General features: G+C 37.8%; 1 protein-coding gene across 1 annotated transcript; it reads right to left on the bottom strand.

Moving 5' to 3' along the window:
• Positions 1-3,113: 3,113 nt before the first annotated feature.
• Positions 3,114-5,523, bottom strand: LOC137713883 (11-beta-hydroxysteroid dehydrogenase A-like). The gene is made up of 6 exons (XM_068453235.2): positions 5,256-5,523; positions 4,858-5,050; positions 4,512-4,597; positions 4,211-4,342; positions 3,960-4,124; positions 3,114-3,684 (listed from the first exon to the last, which is right to left on the bottom strand). Exons 1-6 carry the CDS (start codon positions 5,439-5,441, stop codon positions 3,394-3,396), a joined length of 1,053 nt encoding a protein of 350 aa, XP_068309336.2. The 5' UTR covers positions 5,442-5,523; the 3' UTR covers positions 3,114-3,393.
• Positions 5,524-19,872: the final 14,349 nt, after the last annotated feature.

Below are 19,872 nucleotides of genomic sequence, written 5' to 3'. Positions count from 1 at the left end.
AGTCGAAACCGAGTTGGGTGTGTGGGTGCACGGGTCACGTTTGGGTGCTTTGCACCTCTCTCCTTTCCCCTCATTTCTCTCCTCTCTGGTTGGTCACTCTCTCTTTCTCTTCTTTCTGATTGGGCAGCAGCCCACTCTCATTTCTCCCTTCTTTCCTCCGTCCATTACTCTCCATTCCCTCATTTCTCACAAAATAATTTTAAAATAGGGTTAATCTCAGTTTACTACCCTCAAATTTCTTGGTTTTCAACATTTAGTACATCAAGTTATTTTCATCTTAGAGTGGTATCTGAAGTCAAAATTTTGGGACAGTTTCATACATCCGTTAAGGTTACTGTTAAGTCAGCCGTTAACTGATGACATGACGCCCACGTGAACAATGACTGGGCGCCACGTGGATTTTAAAAAATTAAAAAAATTAAAAAACACAAAAATTAGAAAAGAAATATTCCTCTCCCCCTTTAATCTCCACCATCAGGAGGAGAATCTTTCCATTGTCCACCATCTCGGCCACTACACCCTTACCAACCCACCTCTCCATTCCTTCTTCCTCTCCTCTCTCTTTCACCTTTCTCTTTTTTTCTCTCTGTTCCACTTTTTTCTGTTTTCACCATCTGGGCAGCGCTATACTCCCTTTTCACATCCACCCAACCCTTTTCACTTTATTTGTCCTTATTTGGCACTTGGGATCCGAATCCACACAAATGCAGAAAAAAAATTCAAATTTGACCAAATCTTGCATAACAGAGTCTATATTCAACGTAAAAATTGAAAGAAAATTTGAAAAGATTAAATCGGTTTGGCTGCTAGGTTTGTGCTCCCCACCACCGTTTTTTCCGATCGTTGGGTTTTGTTCTCCATCGCCGTCAAATCTGGTAGGTGTGAGTCTTTAGTCGTAAATCTGGGTTTTGTTGACCACCACTGGCAGTCAAATGGATGGGGTTGGGGTATGGTGGTAAGGGAAATGTGGGTCAGGTATGGAAGGATCAGGGGAGAGAATAGTGGAGTCAAAGAATGAGGGGGAAGGTTGGATGTGCGGGGGATCGAAGAAGGTTGGGTTGGCGCAGAGGAGAGAAGGGATGGTTGGGTGGGCGCAGAAGAGAAGGGAGGGAATGCTTGGTGAAAGCGTTGAAGCGGGAGAAGAGGGAAGGGATGATGGGTTTTGGCCGTGCGGTTCCTCATAAACTTTTTTTTTTTTAATTTGAATTTTTTAACTTTTAATATTTATATGGGCCTTATGATACGTGGCGCTAGTCACTATCCACGTGAGCACCATGTCACCAGTTAACGACTAATTTAATAGAAAACTTAACGGATGTAAGAACATGTCTCAAAATTATGATTTTATATACCACTTTGGGATGAAAAAATGTATTAAATGTTGAAAACCAAGAAATTTCAGAGTAGTAATGTGACATCCCACATCGCCCAGGGGAGTGATCCTTAAATGTATATACCAATCCCTATCTAGCACGAGGTCTTTTGAGAGCTCACTGGCTTTGGGTTCCGTAGGAACTCCGAAGTTAAGCGAGAAGGGGGCTAGAGCAATCCCATGATGGGTGACCCACTGGGAAGTTGCTCGTGAGTTCCCAAAAACAAAACCGTGAGGGAATGGTAAGCTCAAAGCGGATAATATCGTGCTACGGTGGTGGAGCGGGCCCGGGAAGTGATCCGCCCCGGGCCGGGATGTGACAAGTAAACTGAGATTAATCCTTTAAAATAATAATATAATAATTATGAGAAATATATAAAATAATAAATATTAATCTTTACAAAAGTACTTTTCGGATTTATAGTTCTGTAAAACCCCTATCGTAACTTCGGTTTCAATTCTGCTTGCCCTTATGCGTTCGTATTGTCAAGTACTATAGGGATATGCTAAAAGAACATTTTGTAAGTCTCACTATAAGTTAGTCAACGAAACTCAATACCTTCCCCTCTAGAGCATTTTTGTCAATTCACTCATTTAAAATTAATAAAATTATAAAAGTAGGGACGGGTTGTCACTTTTTTTGCTTCTTGTGAATTAAATGGGTGAACCAGGTAAAATATACAAGGACAAATTTGTGGTTCGACAAGTGTGCCTATTTTATTTTAGATTGGAAAATTTATTTGTACCCATGTTTTATATCTAATTTATACCCAACTTATTCTTTACACTCACATTCTATTTTGATTTATGTATTATTATCTTAGGAAAACTAATGAAAAAAGCTTGAAAACTTTGAGTTTTAACGATAAAGACAAAATAAAGGGTAAAGTGAATAGTACCAGGTTAGACTTTTTAGTGTAAAAATGTGGTTTTTCGTTAAAGTGAACAGTACTGTGGACTTTTCGTTAAAACTCCCTATTATCTTTCTATAAGTTATCTGAACCCACTTGCTAGGTGTATATATGTATTTTTTTTTAAATACAATTTAGTCTCATAAGATGAAATATAAATAGATGTATCATACAAAATTAAAAATTAATTTGTCCCTTCGACTCTATCAAAAATGAAATTACATATTTATGCTTTCGTGGATATCTAGTCAAGGGCCTAGAATTAATATGTAATTTAACACTAATTTTAATTAAATTCAATCTTATTCAAAGATTAAAGTCAATAAACTTTTTCTTTTACCTCAAATGCAATAATCTTAGGCAGCTGTAGTGACTTGCCCCCACATAAATATGTGTTCAGTTAATGAAAATTTACAATAGTGATTCTAAAAAGAATCAACTCAAAATTACAAGCGTTCCTTATGAGATTAATGGCTTCACATTCAAGTGAAGCTATTTGTCTACTTATAATTCTTGCGTTTTTTAAAACATAATTTAGAGTGAAGTTTTCTACAAAGGAGAGATTAACGCTTTATGCAACTTGTATTCATAACATAAAATTTCTCTCATTTTGATTCGCAATTCTCCCCCCATTCATTCCTAATTATATCAATATGATCAATAAACCTGAGGGCTTGAAGAAGAGAGGAACCATGGAGAATTCAAAACTCAAAAGATCCACCTGGACAAAAGTTAGTATCTGAACCAGCTTGGTTTCTGTACAGTCCTCACGTGCAGTCACATAAAGTTTGGTAAAAAATTCCAGAGATGGTCAGCGGTCACGTGAGAGCTTGAGGAAACCCAGATACATTAATAACTAACTTATCCATTACAACACACCACACCGCACCACACCTTTATTGCTTATTTACATCTACGTACGTAGACAACTCAAAACCCCCCCAGATTTTAACCACCACCCAAATTACAAACCTTCCTAACTTTCGCGCGCGCGCATATATATATATATGTATGTGTGTGTGTATATATATATATGTATATGTATATATATATATATGTATATAACTTGGTAACCATTTCACATCCTTAAATCCCAAGTACTAGTTTTGATCAGTCTGTCTTGACTTCAGGAGTATGGAGGCTCTCAGGGTAAAGCACATTCTTGGCTCCTGTGTAATCCAAGATCTTCTTGCTAGGTGCATCTCTGGCAGATGAGCCCGCCCTATTCATATAAACTAGTCTGTAACCCCACTCAAGTAGCTCAGGGCAAAACACCTTCCATAAGTATGTCACCCTGAACCATGCCGGCTCCGTCAAGTACCTATCCCCACGACAAGCGCTGTTCACGATTGATTTGGCACATCCTTGCACTTTAGCAACTGGAGTTGCACTTACTTGGGCCTGCACAAAATTACGCTCATACAAAACAATATGAGGGCCGTGTTAATATGATACACTATTCAAACTGTGAATGGATATTGAAAGTCCAGCAACATACTGTGAATCTGAAGCAAAGATCAGTATTGACAGTCTTAACAACATAAACAGATATAGACAGTTTAGCAATATAATGTGATTATGAAGCGATGATCAATATTGAACAAAATAACATGTTTCTAATATGCATACTAGATTAACTAATAAATTAAGTGCATATAAGAATTTAACAAACTTACATCTCTCAAATCTTGATCAACTGTCATTTTTCCTTCACTCATTAAGAACTTGCCTTGGGTTAGCTCAGACTCTATGAATCCAGGAGTCACGATTGTAATTTGGATGTCTGGCCCAAATTCAATCCTCAGTGTCTCGTACATGCTTAGTAGAGCTGCTTTACTTGCCTAATTAGATATACGTGAACAATTAAGTAATGAAGTATAAGAAGATAACATCTCTAATATAAACAATCTTCATAAAGATCACTTACGTTATAAATGCTTTGTCTTGGTATAGGTAGCCATGAAGCAGACGACGAAAGTACCACGATTTTACCTTTGCTGCTTTTCAGGTGTGGAAGTGCAAAATGAGTGGTATAAACCGAGCCCCAGAAATTTGTGTCCTGCAATCACAAGTTGTCAACTTTCACTCATCTATTTGGAAAAAAAATAGAACAGATAGGGACATTACTTGGGTTGGCTTACTTCAAAATTCAGGCAAAATATATTGATGTTTTGATAATTGGACATGTATTTACCAATTAACCACATAAATGAAATCAGAGCAGTTACCATGATGGTTCTGAAGTTGGTGATATCAGTTGCGTCTTCCAATATGCTAAGTAAAGTGATCCCAGCATTGTTCACCAGATGGTCCACTGCATACATCACACACCCCATCAAATAATCAATCATACCTTTAAATAAGAATTTACATGTTACTGTCACCCTAAAAATAGCTTTATCTTTCTTCATTATTGTCTGTTATGGGATGAGTACATATCACAAAGTAGCAAAATAGTACAAGATCACGTCTCTTTTTGGAGTACCAATGTAATTCGGTAGCTAATTTAAATTCATATTTCCCCGTGCCAAAAACATGATAAAAGTTGATTGTACACATATAAATTGTACTTACGCCTTCCATAGTGGTTCATGGTGTCATCAACTATTCTCTTGCAGTCCTCAACCTTGGAAACATCTGCATGTATCATGAGAACATCTGGAGAGCCAAAGTCACTTGCTCGATCAACAACTTCTCTGAGAGCGTTTTCCCTCCTCCCAACAAGGGCTAACCGTGCCCCTCTCTTCGCATACTCATAAGCCAAGTGCTACAAAATCAAACAACACAAATAATACAAGTGTACTAACTAAAAAATAATATGTCATGTGACATGCACAAATAGAACGGGGTTCAAACTTAAGCAAACAATAAATTGTTGTTCATATCTACCATGATTCGGTTCTATTTTGATTAAAAGTTTGTAGTGTGCGCTATTTGTGCATATTTTCTTTAGTGTCAGTGATATTGGTTACCTCTCCAATACCAGAGGAGGCCCCGGTGATGACAACGACCTTTCCATTGAGATTTTCACTGAAAATGGAGCTCAGGACATAGGAGAAGGACTTGAAGAGATAAAAGGGTGGCAGGAAAACGCAGAGGGAGAAGAAGGTGAAAGGAGGAGCTACAAGATTCAAGAACGTGTGAACAAGACCCAACATGGCTTTGCTTAAATTTGCTACCTGTCTGATGATAACACAGGAATATGTTTCTGAGATGATGAAATCTTGAAGATAGAAGCTGTCTATTAATTTGGTTTGGGGTTTATGAATATATGAAGTGTTACGACTTAGGAGGAGACGAAGAAGGAGGAGGTGGCGGCACAATGGCAGCAACAGGGCACGTGGCAAGACTAGGACACGTGTACAGACATTTCCTTGTGTGACGTTATTATTTGTTTAGTTGCTCCAAAATTTTGCTGCATCTCTTTGAAAAAAATTTCATTGTGATCGGAACACAGGTGGTATACCACATGTTTTATATAAGTAGTGAAAAATTGAATTTTTTAAGTTATCAACTTTTAACACACATAATCCACCATTAGTATAGTGACATGTAGTTTATCACTATGTGTTCAGGTTACATTGAAAAATCTCTCCATCTCTTTTATTTTGGTTTTAATCTCTCCATGCACGTTGTCATTTGTGTAGAATTGAAAGAACAGAAGGATAAGAATAAAGACAGATCGCCATTAGAATTTGTTTGGGAAAACCCAATGACTCTCTCATCCAGTTGTGTTATTAGACAACCTTTTATGAATTCATTGTCTTTTTATCGAACAAGTTTTTAGGTATAAAAAATGAAAATAAAAACTAGGAAAGTTTTGACATAGGTATTCTTTTTATTATTTTTTCAATACAACGATATATTATACACTAAGAGGATGAGAACTTCGGCTGAGCCACTGATGTGGTCAAATTTTCATATATTTTATCATATATCTCCTTTGGGTATTGTGTATATGAATGGGTTAAATGCACTAAATTCTATTGTTTTATTTTATAGGCATTCAATACCGGAGTTACATGAAGAAAAAAAAAAGTGAAAATTGAACTTTTCCGGTGTCTAGAGTAATCCAATGTAGCAAGGGACTAAGTAATTGCACAAAGACATGCATTACAGTTAGAAGATGAAACTGCAACGGTTTTGGATATCAAAGTGACATGGGAATGCTATTCCGTGAATTTTAAGAGAGACATAATTGTTTGTATGATTTCCGTTTAATTTCTTTTTCTTTAATTAGGACTTAATGTCCAATAAGGGCTAGGTTTTTAATTAGCCTTCTTGTTGCCCATTGCCGTGAGTTATAATGTGGAGATTAATTCTCCTTATTCATTCATTCACGAAAGAAAGCCACCAAAATATATAACACTTTAAAGAGGGAGCGGGTGGCTGCGGCAAAGAAGGGAAGAGGGAAGAGTTCTTTCTTTGGGTTTTTTCTTTGCTAGGGCTACAATGTAGGTTAATCATGAATACTTAATTGCCTTTTGGCAATGTTATTATCAAGTTTTTCTTCCTTGTTGAGTATCTTTTGCTATTCGTAATGCGCTTGATTTTTATTTAGATGCTTGATCACCATCTAGATTTAGATTAAGTTGATTTGATGCAAGTTAGAGTAAATGTCATACTTAACTTGGGTTTAGCTTCTTGCAAATGATACCATAAACACCTATTTGTAGATACCATGCAATTAGGGTTTGTGTGATTTTCCAATAATTTCCATAGAGCTTAATTAATAGGTTCTTACTTGTTTAAATTCATCTAGATATATACCATAGAGGGTTAACATGTAAGGATACTTTTGATGCAACAAGATGCCATGGCCATTGAACAATTTAGGGAAAATCAATCATCAATATTAGGAAACTACTTGAGCATAACATATAAAAGGAATTAATTAAGTAGAATTGGTTACGGTGAATTCGGATGCCCTAGGTCTTATTTCTTATGTCTCAATTTATAATTTACATGCATTTTATTTTCAAGCTTTATTTTATTTTAGTTTAATTTCAAAATTTCATATCTTTTCTATTAAACCTTCCCCACTCTAATTTGTTTCAATTTTGGTTAGTAAGATTTTTCGATTTCTGTGCGACGATATTTGTGCTTATGTGATATACTATCATTTGATTTGCACACTTGCGAGCACAAAAATTTGAGACTTAATAAGGCTAATTTTGGTTATCTAATTTTCGCTATAGCCACACCGTGGACAACCTAATTTGGTTTCGAATTCGCTATCTACGAGATTCGAACCTAAGACTTCTCACTTACAAGTGAAGAAGTATACCATTCGTAATACTGAGTGGCTTTTTTCTATTTCTTAGATTCAACGTACGTTTCTTTAAGAATTTGATTAAACATTATATCTACAAATAATTAAAAATAATAATGACGTCATATGTTCATGAGGAAGATTTTTCTCTTCATAAAAATAAATAAAAGCCTTTCTCTCTAAAAAATAGTCTTATAATTTGACTCTATATTAATTTCTTGTATTTTCAATAATATCGAAGGCAAAAATACTATGAACAAACAAGGTATAGAACGTACAACGTAGCATTAATCTACTTACTAACTTGTATTTGGACATTTAGAGAACAACATAAAACAACTTAAAATTAATTTATTCCTTGAAACTTTCATTTTACTCTTACTTTCTCTCTTGAAACCAGTTTTGTCTTATTATGCTCTTTGAATCTGATGTTTTCGTCTCATTTAATCTCAAATCACCTCGTTTTTTTTCATTCAGTCAAATAGATGTTAAAAGGGTAGTATGGATATTTTATTTTTGCTATAGACAGAGATAGCCATGCTTGGGGATGTGGCACTTACGTAGGAATTTTGGTTGACCACATATTTACCAAACCGCATGTGAATTGTGGCCAGAAAAGCTGAGGAAACAAATTAGGAGTAAGTTGAAGATGAGAAATTAAGGAACTTAGGTTTACAAATCCAATCCTTGAGTTCAATCGAAGGCTAACCTTATGAAAATGGTGGCAGTTCGTGGTGAACTTGGAGAAGGGCATTATTATTATTGTTTTGGTAGAACGATAGCGTAAGTGCGTTAAATAGTTACTTGTAAGGAGAGACAAGAATCATGGGGATCAAACCAACACCAGGATGTGTAGGCATGATTACTTTTTGTTTCTACAATAAAGTGTTATCTACAGAGCAACCATTTTATTGTAAGTTAAGGTCGAAAGTTTAATTAAAGTTGTCAATAACGGAATTGAGATTCTTTTATCGGGAAGATTGGAGGCAAAGAGTTGTATGAAAAATCAAATGTTCATACTACCATTTAATTTAATGTCTATTTGACGGAATAGACAAAAATGAGGTGAAACGCTAGAGAGAGGTATGTCCAGCTTAGGGATCCCATTTGCATCCAACTAATAAGCCATAACACAATCACCACGCACGGCAACTAGAAAAGCCCTTGAAGTGTGCAGAGCTAGAGAGAGGTCCGTCCATAATGTCAAATGCATCTTCCCATTTAATTTCAAGGGTGTCGAAAAGGTAATGCTAGAGAGACTAAATTTGGAGATAAAATTGGTAAACTAAATAATGTGTCACTAATAAAAATGAGCACGTTTATCAACGTTTAAATAATAAATCAATCATTAACTTCCATATTCTTTAGTTTTTAAAATTTTATTTTCAAATTTAATCTCTTTAGCATTATCCGTGTCAAAATGTAATCGTATTTGTACAGTTGAAAAACAACCAGCTTGTTGCCCCAACCACATCAAGAAATTTTACTACTAGTCTGACGAGTGGATTTGGGTAGACTGTCCACAATCCAATCGAAAACTTTGAAGAGGGTTGGTGGGTTTTCTTGTCTCACGTAGTAGCGAAAAGCTCTGGACATGACATAGATTTTGTCCCCAATAGACCACAATAAGGTTTATTATTTTAATAGAGTAGGATTTTCTTCCCTCCTAATCTCCCTCTCCTTCCATCCCTTACTATTTAAACACTTGCGATTACGCCACGTCTACATCTTGTTTTAAATTTTTTATATAAAGAATAAAACAAAGAGAAGAGTGTGAGAGGAAGGTGAGAATCCTACTTCTATCTTAATTGTGACCAAATGTCATGGGAATTAATTACGGTACTTTTGGATTCAAAAGCAACAACTTCAAGATTGTCTTCATACATATACCAAGGACGCTCAGAAACTCACCCCATAGGCCCTAGGGTTTGGAATCCACAATCTTATATTTATGTCCGAATGGAAAGGGCCTTCTGTTGGGATATTCAGAACCTTGTACAAGTTTAAACTCCGGTGGAGATTTCGAAGATCTTGTTGCCAGCAATTTACTAATATATCCATTACCAATAGGTATTTGTCCATCTGAACATAGAAAAATCAATTCTTCTCCGGCATCATCTGCAAAAGTTCTATCTGTTGGATCAAAGTGTAAGACTATTTTAGAGTTGCACAGTGGTATGTAACATCTCATATAGATTAAAGATTGCAAAGATTGATTTCAATAATACTTGGGAAGTTCCTTACTAGGATTCCATTTTTTTTACTATATAACAAGGGGCCCTGCTCTCACACTCGATACACATAAATAACATTTCTAACCCCATTGAATAGAGTTGTGATAATGACAGTGAAAGAGAGTAGAAGATCTTTTGTTTTACGTTATAGAGCTGTCACAATATACGGAGAGATGCAAACACTCAGAAGATTGATCAACGGAAGTTCTAATCTAGATAAGTGTTTTTAGTTGATTATGATTTTTCTGCTTACACAAATGTATACAACTAAACTTGTCAATGAAAGAGTTTTAATGAAACTTTCAGCAATGATTTATCTCATCACATATAAAGCAAACAAGGGACAAATAAACAACTTATACTTTCTTTATGGTTTGCTGTAATTAGTAGGACTGAATATATTCTTAATTAATTGTATTAGGTTACTTATGCCACATGTAATTATTACATATACATTTCCACATGTGATTGTTACATATACATCCGCTGAGAGACGGTTAATAATATCAGAAAATTGAACCACTAGACGTAATATCTATCCCAAAACCAAGGCTGAAAGGCCTTCTATCGATAATTTCTTTCTCAAAATCGATAGTCGACGTAAACTATCAATCTCTAAATTCCAGTCACCATACAACCCGTAATTGCCCTAATTATTATAAGATTCCAGTAATTTTTCATGCCGCATGTACAAAATTGAAAATTTCAAGAGTCACCAAAAGTAGGAAAGTTTTGTTCGCTTTACCTGCAGGTCGCAATAAATCAGTACCACGCGTGGCAAGAGTGAGAAGTGAGATGATCGAGACACTAAAGTACTGAACTGATTGGGAGAGATGGATTAGATAAATTTAGGAATTTGATATCCACACCTCTTATTTTACTTATCACACATATTTTTAATTTTCAGCCGTCGAATCAGATAAATTAAAAAAAATCAACGGACAGAAATTACCAAGGTGTGTGTAAGAAGTAAAATGAGATGTATGGATAGCACACCCCTAAATTTATACAAACCTCGACCAAATACCTAGGAAAATAGGAAACGTTAGAACTGATTATGTTGTGCTTTAAAAATATTTGTAAAATATAGCAGTTGAACATTGGATAAACTGTATATTTATAAGTGTTGTGAGTATGCAAAAAAAAAAGTGTAAAAACATTGGTAAAATTTAATGTAAGTGACATAATTAATTGTATATAATGATAAAAATAGACATGGCAATGAGGGTGGTGGTGACAAACTGTGGCAGCATTTGTGGTGGTGATGACCGCGCTAATGGTGGGGTATGTATGGTGGTTGTGCCAATAGTAAGGTGTGGTGGTTGGGGCGTAGAGGTAGTAGTGGTTGAGGTGTAGAGGTAGTAAGTGGTTGAGGTGTAGAGGTAGTAGTGGTGGCATTGGAAAAGATGGCAATTGTGGTGGTAGTGTAATGTTGGTGGTTGCAATTGTAGGTGGTGGTGGTGATGATAACAGTGGAGGCGGCAGTGGTGATGGCAGCAACAATGGTGGTTGTATGGTGATGGTGGTAGTAGTATGGTGTGGTGGTTGAAGTGAATATGTAATAATGGTGTTGGGGACGTGGCAATGATGATGGTGGTTGTGGTGGCGTAGTTGTGGTGGTGGTAGTGATGATTATGGCGGCAGTGGTGGCGACGATGGTGGTGGCAATGGCGGTGTTGGTGGTTGTTATTGCGTTTGTGGTGGCAGTGGTGGTGGTGGTGGCGCTGGTGGTGACAATAGTGCTGGTAGCGATGGTGATGGTGGCGCTGGTGGTGACGATTGTGTTGGTAGCGATGGTGGTGTAAGGGTACTGGCTCTAGTGTTAATTAGTGACGGTCACTTTGTTCTCCAAGAAAAAAGAAATGTGGGTAGATGGATAAATAATGTCATTTTATTAAAAACAAATGAGTGTATTACATGAATTGAAAATATTCATTAAACGGTCAACTTTGCTTTTTATAAAAGCTGTTGTCTGAATGCCGATGTAAGGTTACTGGCTCTAGTGTTAATTAGTGACGGTCACTTTGTTCTCCAACAAAAAAAAATGTAGGTAGACGGATAAATAATGTCATTTTATTAAAAACAAATGAGTGTATTACATGAATTGAAAATATTCATTAAACGGTCAACTTTGCTTTTTATAAAAGCTTTTGTTTGAATGCCATTATTTTTTAGAAAAAGAAGGAAATTTTAGTTTTATTTTTAGAAAAAGAAGGAAATTTTAGTTTTACTAAACATTTTTTATTGCTTAATTTTAAAGTGAAGCAAAAAGTAATACCAAATGGGGCTTTAGAGTGAGTATGTTACCGCAAAAATTTGTTTTTATTTTACTTGTATTATTTCGGGGAATTTTTATTAATACTCTAAAATTCTCATTTTACATTCCAAACTTTCTATATTTAGAAAGAAAAATACACTTATGATGAGTGTAGAATGAGAATTTTGAAGTGTTAATAACACTTCCCTTATTTCGACTCCAACATATGATTTGGGGCATCATCTCTTCCATCAGGCTCCTCCATTCATGCCAATTTTCTGATATGTTGCAAAATTCGTCTTCCTAATAGGTGGGTAGCAAATTGTGAAGGACAATAAATATATGGGCTAACACAAGTGAATAGTTCACTTTCATATATAAAAAGTAAACATGTATAGTGTATCTGATGTTCCATATATAGTTAATCTTTTAACTCCGGAATCAAACATGTAAAAACTATAGCTAATTTATATTGAGACCTAGAATTTGATTCATTTAATTTTCAGTTTGGTGTCTGCTAATTGTGGCAATTTTGATATTGTAATATTTTTTTGACATTTTGGTATCTGTTGAAAGATCTTTGTCCTCTTTTAGAATTCTTAGAATTTTGCTCACTTTTACATGTAAAAAACTTAAAATATATTATTATTGCTCAAGGCTCCCTCGAATACAACTTGAGCTTATTTCGACAGTGATATGGCAACAAACAAATATAATACTTAATATTTAAGACGAGAGAGAGTCCGATGGGCTTGACTTGTTCTCGAGAAGTCTATGAGCAATGGAAAGTACGCAAATGTTTTTCTTTCATGAAACGTACCATAGACTGATTCAAAAAACTAATAATTAGATCTTGTATAGAGAGATATAATGAATCTTTGAAATTGTTAGATCTTGCATAAAACTCGTATCATTGAGTGAGACATATGAAGGTTAGATCTTGCATACAACATTATAATGTTTGCAATAGAATTAAAACTAGGGAGTTTTAACGAAAATGGCTTGGCACTATTCATTCTTAATCAAAAGGACATTTTGTGTATGAAAAATCCATAATGGATCAAGCTCTTTTCTTTATTTACTCTTATACCATTTTTATTATTGTAGCGGAGTCCATAATGATGTTGACATTGCTGTTTGGAAATACATTATTTTACATGATGCTATTCAACTTACATTAATTTGTTGTTAGCTCTTCATGCTTCCATCATGTTATCGATGTTATGCAGCTCTTCTTCTATCAAATTGTTCCAGTACTGTTCATCGCCTTCTACTAACTCTGCATCTCTTTCTCTATCTTCTTTTACTTTGTAGTACATTTCTACTGTTTCTTCTTTGAATTTTTTAAGCTTCCAATAGGGCTGATGACTGATCCTTGTCCTACTATAAATATACATTTCTTCTTCTTCTGCTACTAATATCATATCATACCTAAAATCTTCAACCTCATCTAAGGCTATCATTTGGATTCCTCGAAATTTTAGAATATTTTTGTATAAATGAGTCCACCTATGTGAGGAGATAGTGGATAGTCTAAAGAACTCTTCATTAATCATGGCTATATACCTAACTTTCTCCTTATGCATATGTACATATCAATTTGAAAGACTACTAATAAAACTTAAGCAAATTTCTTTCCACTTTTCCAGACAATGTTCTGCTACTTTTATAAGTTTTTCAGGAAATGATTATAGTTTGTTCTGCTAATTGTAATAATTCTTCTAAACTCTTTGGTCTGTCTAACTGTAATATTTTTATTTGGTTTCCTTCTTCTAAAATCAAATATTCATGTTCAAATATTTCTTCATCAAACACTTCTATATTATTATGCTCATCATTTTCTTTTAAGTTTTCTAAATAACAACTATCTTAGCCACTAGTTTCTTCTACACTTATGTTTTTGTATGCTTCTGCAGTATTACTTTGATCGGTTATTGTAATACCTCTTTTGAAAAATGTTATGTTAGGATTCATAAATAAAAAAATCTTGTAAAGTTTTCAAAAAATTTAAACCTAAAATGAATAGGTATGATCCTACTAGTGAAACAAAAGTTAATGGTAAATTAAATTGTTGTTTTTCTACTTTAATAGACTCATTATTAATACAATGTATTAAATAAACTGATTTCTCATCAAACTATGTTATTCTTATTGGTTCTGCTAATTTTTGTTTATATTTTTCTAGTATTAACTCTTCTCTTTTGACACTCTTTGTACTCCCAATATCTATCATGGCTGTTATTTGTATTTTATGTTATTTTGCTAATTCTATTTCACAATTTATGGTAATTAAAGAACTATTTTTTGGCTTTTCTATACTATAAACAATATTTCCTAATATTTTAATATTTTCTTGTGATTCTGCTGAATTAATTTCTAATAACCTATTACTATAACACTTTTCACATAATATTGAATATGTATTATAATATTTACTTGCAACTAATTTGGTACACTTATGACATTTTTCTGGCCAACCTAAATTAATGTATTTATATTCTTATTCATGTTGCTCTTCTATGAATGCACACATATACTCTTCTAAATCACTATTTGTGCTACTTGAATCTTCAGAATTTGAATTTATCATATTTATTGTCACATCCCGGCCCGGGTGGGACCACTTCCCGGGCCCGCTCCACCACCGTAGCACGATATTGTCCGCTTTGGGCTTACCATTTCCTCACGGTTTTGTTTTTGGGAACTCACGAGCAACTTCCCAGTGGGTCACCCATCATGGGATTGCTCTAGCCCCCTTCTCGCTTAACTTCGAAGTTCCTACGGAACCCGAAGCCAGTGAGCTCCCAAAAGGCCTCGTGTTAGGTAGAGATGTGAATATACATTTAAGGATCGCTTCATTGGGCGATGTGGGATGTTACAATCCACCCCCCTTAGGGGTCCGACGTCCTCGTCGGCACATTTCCGGCCAAGGATAGGCTCTGATACCAAATTGTCACATCCCGCCCCGGGGCGGATCACTTTCCGGACCCGCTCCACCACCGTAGTACGATATTGTCCGCTTTGAGCTTACCATTCCCTCACGGTTTTGTTTTTGGGAACTCACGAGCAACTTCTTAGTGGATCACCCATCATGGGATTGCTCTAACCCCTTTCTCGCTTAACTTCGGAGTTCCTACGGAACCCGAAGCCAGTGAGCTCCCAAAAGGCCTCGTGCTAGGTAAGGATGGGAATATACATATAAGGATCACTCCCCTGGGCGATGTGGGATGTCACAATTATTTGTCACATCCCGGCCCGGGGCGGATCACTTCCCGGGCCCGCTCCACCACTGTAGCACGATATTGTCCGCTTTTGGCTTACCATTCCCTCACGGTTTTGTTTTTGGGAACTCACGAGCAACTTCCCAGTGGGTCACCCATCATGGGATTGCTCTAGCCCCCTTCTCGCTTAACTTCGAAGTTCTTACGGAACCCGAAGCCAGTGAGCTCCCAAAAGGCCTCGTGTTAGGTAGAGATGTGAATATACATTTAAGGATCGCTTCCCTGGGCGATGTGGGATGTTACAATCCACCCCCCTTAGGGGCCCGACGTCCTCGTAAGCACACATGCGACCAGGGTTAGGCTCTGATACCAATTTGTAACATCCCGCCCTGGGGCGGATCACTTTCCGGGCCCGCTCCACCACCGTAGTACGATATTGTCCGCTTTGGGCTTACCATTCCCTCACGGTTTTGTTTTTGGGAACTCATGAGCAACTTCCCAGTGGGTCACCCATCATGGGATTGCTCTAGCCCCTTTCTCGCTTAACTTCGGAGTTCCTACGGAACCCGAAGCCAGTGAGCTCCCAAAAGGCCTCGTGCTAGGTAAGGATGGGAATATACATATAAGGATCACTCCCCTGGGCGATGTGGGATGTCACAATTATTTGTCACATCCCGGCCCGGGGCGGATCACTTCCCGGGCCCGCTCCACCACCGTAGCACGATATTGTCCGCTTTGGGCTTACCATTCCCTCACGGTTTTGTTTTTGGGAACTCACGAGCAACTTCCCAGTGGGTCACCCATCATGGGATTGCTCTAGCCCCCTTCTCGCTTAACTTCGAAATTCCTACGGAACCCGAAGCCAGTGAGCTCCCAAAAGGCCTCGTGTTAGGTAGAGATGTGAATATACATTTAAAGATCGCTTCCCTGGGCGATGTGGGATGTTACAATCCACCCCCCTTAGGGGCCCGACGTCCTCGTCGGCACACATGCGACCAGGGTTAGGCTCAGATACCAATTTGTCACATCCCGTCCCGGGGCGGATCACTTTCCGGGCCCGCTCTACCACCGTAGTACGATATTGTCCGCTTTGGGCTTACCATTCCCTCACGGTTTTGTTTTTGGGAACTCACGAGCAACTTCCCAGTGGGTCACCCATCATGGGATTACTCTAGCCCCTTTCTCGCTTAACTTCGGAGTTCCTACGGAACCTGAAGCCAGTGAACTCCCAAAAGGCCTCGTGCTAGGTAAGGATGAGAATATACATATAAGGATCACTCCCCTAGGCGATGTGGGATGTCACAATCCACCCCCCTTAGGGGCCCGACGTCCTCGTCGGCACATTTCCGGCCAGGGATTGGCTCTGATACCAAATGTCACATCCCGGCCCGGGCGGGACCACTTCCCGGGCCCGCTCCACCACCGTAGCACGATATTGTCCGCTTTGGGCTTACCATTACCTTACGGTTTTGTTTTTGGGAACTCACGAGCAACTTCCCAGTGGGTCACCCATCATGGGATTGCTCTAGCCCCCTTCTCGCTTAACTTCGAAGTTCCTAGGGAACCCGAAGCCAGTGAGCTCCCAAAAGGCCTCGTGTTAGGTAGAGATGTGAATATACATTTAAGGATCGCTTCCCTGGGCGATGTGGGATGTTACAATCCACCCCCCTTAGGGGCCCGACGTCCTCGTCGGCACGATAATTTGTCACATCCCGCCCCTGGGCGGATCACTTTTCGGGCCCGCTCCACCACCATAGTACGATATTGTCCGCTTTGGGCTTACCATTCCCTCACGGTTTTGTTTTTGGGAACTCACGAGCAACTTCCCAGTGGGTCACCCATCATGGGATTGCTCTAGCCCCTTTCTCGCTTAACTTCGGAGTTCCTACGGAACCCGAAGCCAGTAAGCTCCCAAAAGGCCTCGTGCTAGGTAAGGATGAGAATATACATATAAGGATCACTCCCCTGGGCGATGTGGGATGTCACAATCCACCCCCCTTAGGGGCCCGACGTCGTCGTCGGCACACTTCTGGCCAGGGATTGGCTCTGATACCAATTGTCACATCCCGGCCCGGGCGGGACCACTTCCCGGGCCCGCTCCACCACCGTGGCACGATATTGTCCGCTTTGGGCTTACCATTCCCTCACGGTTTTGTTTTTGGGAACTCACGAGCAACTTCCCAGTGGGTCACCCATCATGGGATTGCTCTAGCCCCCTTCTCGCTTAACTTCGAAGTTCCTACGGAACCCGAAGCCAGTGAGCTCCCAAAAGGCCTCGTGTTAGGTAGAGATGTGAATATACACTTAAGCGGGGTGGATTATGACATCCCACATCGCCCAGGGGAGTGATCCTTAAATGTATATTCCCATCCTTACCTAGCACGAGGCCTTTTGGGAGCTCACTAGCTTCGGGTTCCGTAGGAACTCCGAAGTTAAGCGAGAAGGGGGCTAGAGCAATCCCATGATGGGTGACCCACTGGGAAGTTGCTCATGAGTTCCCAAAAATAAAACCGTAAGGGAATGGTAAGCCCAAAGCGGACAATATTGTGCTGCGGTGGTGGAGCGGGCCCGGGAAGTGATCCGCCCCGGGCCGGGATGTGACAATTATGACATCCCACATCGCCCAGGGGAGTGATCCTTGAATGTATATTCCCATCCTTACCTAGCACGAGGCCTTTTGGGAGCTCACTGGTTTCGGGTTCCGTAGGAACTCCGAAGTTAAGCGAGAAGAGGGTTAGAGCAATCCCATGATGGGTAACCCACTGGGAAGTTGCTCGTGAGTTCCCAAAAACAAAACCGTGAGGGAATGGTAAGCCCAAAGCGGACAATATCGTGCTACGGTGGTGGAGTGGGCCCGGGAAGTGATCCACCCCGGGCCGGGATGTGACAAATTGGTATCAGAGCCTAACCCTGGTCGCATGTGTGCCGACGAGGACGTCGGGCCCCTAAGGGGGGTGGATTATGACATCCCACATCGCCCAGGGGAGTGATCCTTAAATGTATATTCCTATCCTTACCTAGCACGAGGCCTTTTGGGAGCTCACTGGCTTCGGGTTCCGTAGGAACTCCGAAGTTAAGCGAGAAGGGGGCTAGAGCAATCCCATGATGGGTGACCCAATGGGAAGTTGCTCGTGAGTTTCCAAAAACAAAACCGTGAGGGAATGGTAAGCGCAAAGCGGACAATATCGTGCTACGGTGGTGGAGTGGACCCGGAAAGTGATCGACCCCGGACCGGGATGTGACATTTATACTTTCTATACTATAAATACTCTCATTATCACTTAAATCATCTAAACTGTATATTGACTTAATATCTTCATTTTCTTCTAACTTAAACAACTCCATTAAATGTACTTTTTCTCTCGGCTGTTTACCTAATTTTGGACATTTAGGTCTAATCTGTCTAACTTCTCCACATGAATAACATTTATAGCTACTCTTATATTTTGATACTTTATATTTTCTAATCCAAGGTCTACCACTTCTTTTTCTAAAGTGTTTTGGAATATATTTTCTCTTCCAATATGTTCTTGAAGGTTTTGTTCTGAAATTCTTATGCTGTCTGTAGAGTTTATATGACTTATATTTCTGTTGTATACTTTCTTATGCTTATTTTTCTTATAACAACCATATTGTTGTGGTAAATCTATATTTTAACAAGTCATGTAAAATTGTTTCCTAATCTGTCTCTTAGTTTTTATTTGACTACGCTCCTGTTTAAGTATGTCATATAAATGTTGAATTCTAGGTCCTATTGCAATATCATTTTTCTTCGGATGCTTTTCCCATTCATTTCAAATCTTTTCATCTATTGGTCCTTTTATTTTTGTCATATAAGTATCTAATAAATTAATAGCACTAATTCTACATGTTCTTCCTAAATATTTAAAGAAATCTATAGTATACTCAGCTATATATTGTAAATCACAAATCTGTAACTGTTCTAAATTCATAATTGCTCTTATTTGTTCTTGTTTGCTTCTGTCATCTAACCTATTATGATCTAAAAATTCTTGTTTAATCAAAGTAACAAAACCATCAATATTAAAATGTATTTTGGCTGCCTGATACTGTTCTGGATTTTGAACTTTTCATGACAGAAAATAATAAAAAACTAAAACATCTAAAATATGCTCAAAGTAATCTAACATATTTTGTGAATTACTAAAATCTAACATTAATGCCGTATGTACGCAACCTTTTTCCCATCTCTCAATCGTTCTTTCCCAATATTGTGGATCTACATTATCTAAGTTTAATATATTATTTGCTATATTAATTTGTTCTAACCCTCTCAAATATGGAATCTTATTTTTTCTAGGTGGTCTTATCATACTTTCTTCTATGTAATCTACTTTTGCTTTTTCATTATATTGTTCATTTGTTGGTCTCAAAAATTGTTTATTAGTTCTACTTATGTATCCTGGATTTTCTATTCCTGATGTACTACTTTCTTCTGATGGATTACATTCTTCTTTCAATTTTAATAAAGTATTATATTCTTTTGATTCTAAAATATGTTATACTCCTATTTCTAAAAATAAAATTTTCATCTCTTCATCTGAAATTCTGTGTAGTCCTAAATCATATGTCTTATATTTTTCT

Source organism: Pyrus communis, chromosome 14, assembly GCF_041283825.1.
Source record: "Pyrus communis isolate YQ-2024b chromosome 14, ASM4128382v1, whole genome shotgun sequence".
In the NCBI taxonomy this organism is placed as follows: Eukaryota; Viridiplantae; Streptophyta; class Magnoliopsida; order Rosales; family Rosaceae; genus Pyrus; species Pyrus communis.
Note: the sequence above shows the minus strand (reverse complement) of the source record. Positions and strands in the feature narration are given on the sequence as shown.

Bases quoted from the DNA above. Each gene is read 5' to 3' on its own strand.
- LOC137713883 (XM_068453235.2), bottom strand. From the start codon at position 5,441: ATGTTGGGTCTTGTTCACACGTTCTTGAATCTTGTAGCTCCTCCTTTC. The intron at 5,051-5,255 runs GTAACCAATATC...TTGATTTTGTAG, and splicing joins CCTCCTCTGGTATTGGAGAG to CACTTGGCTTATGAGTATGC. The intron at 4,125-4,210 runs GTAAGTGATCTT...ATATCTAATTAG, and splicing joins CAAGACAAAGCATTTATAAC to GCAAGTAAAGCAGCTCTACT.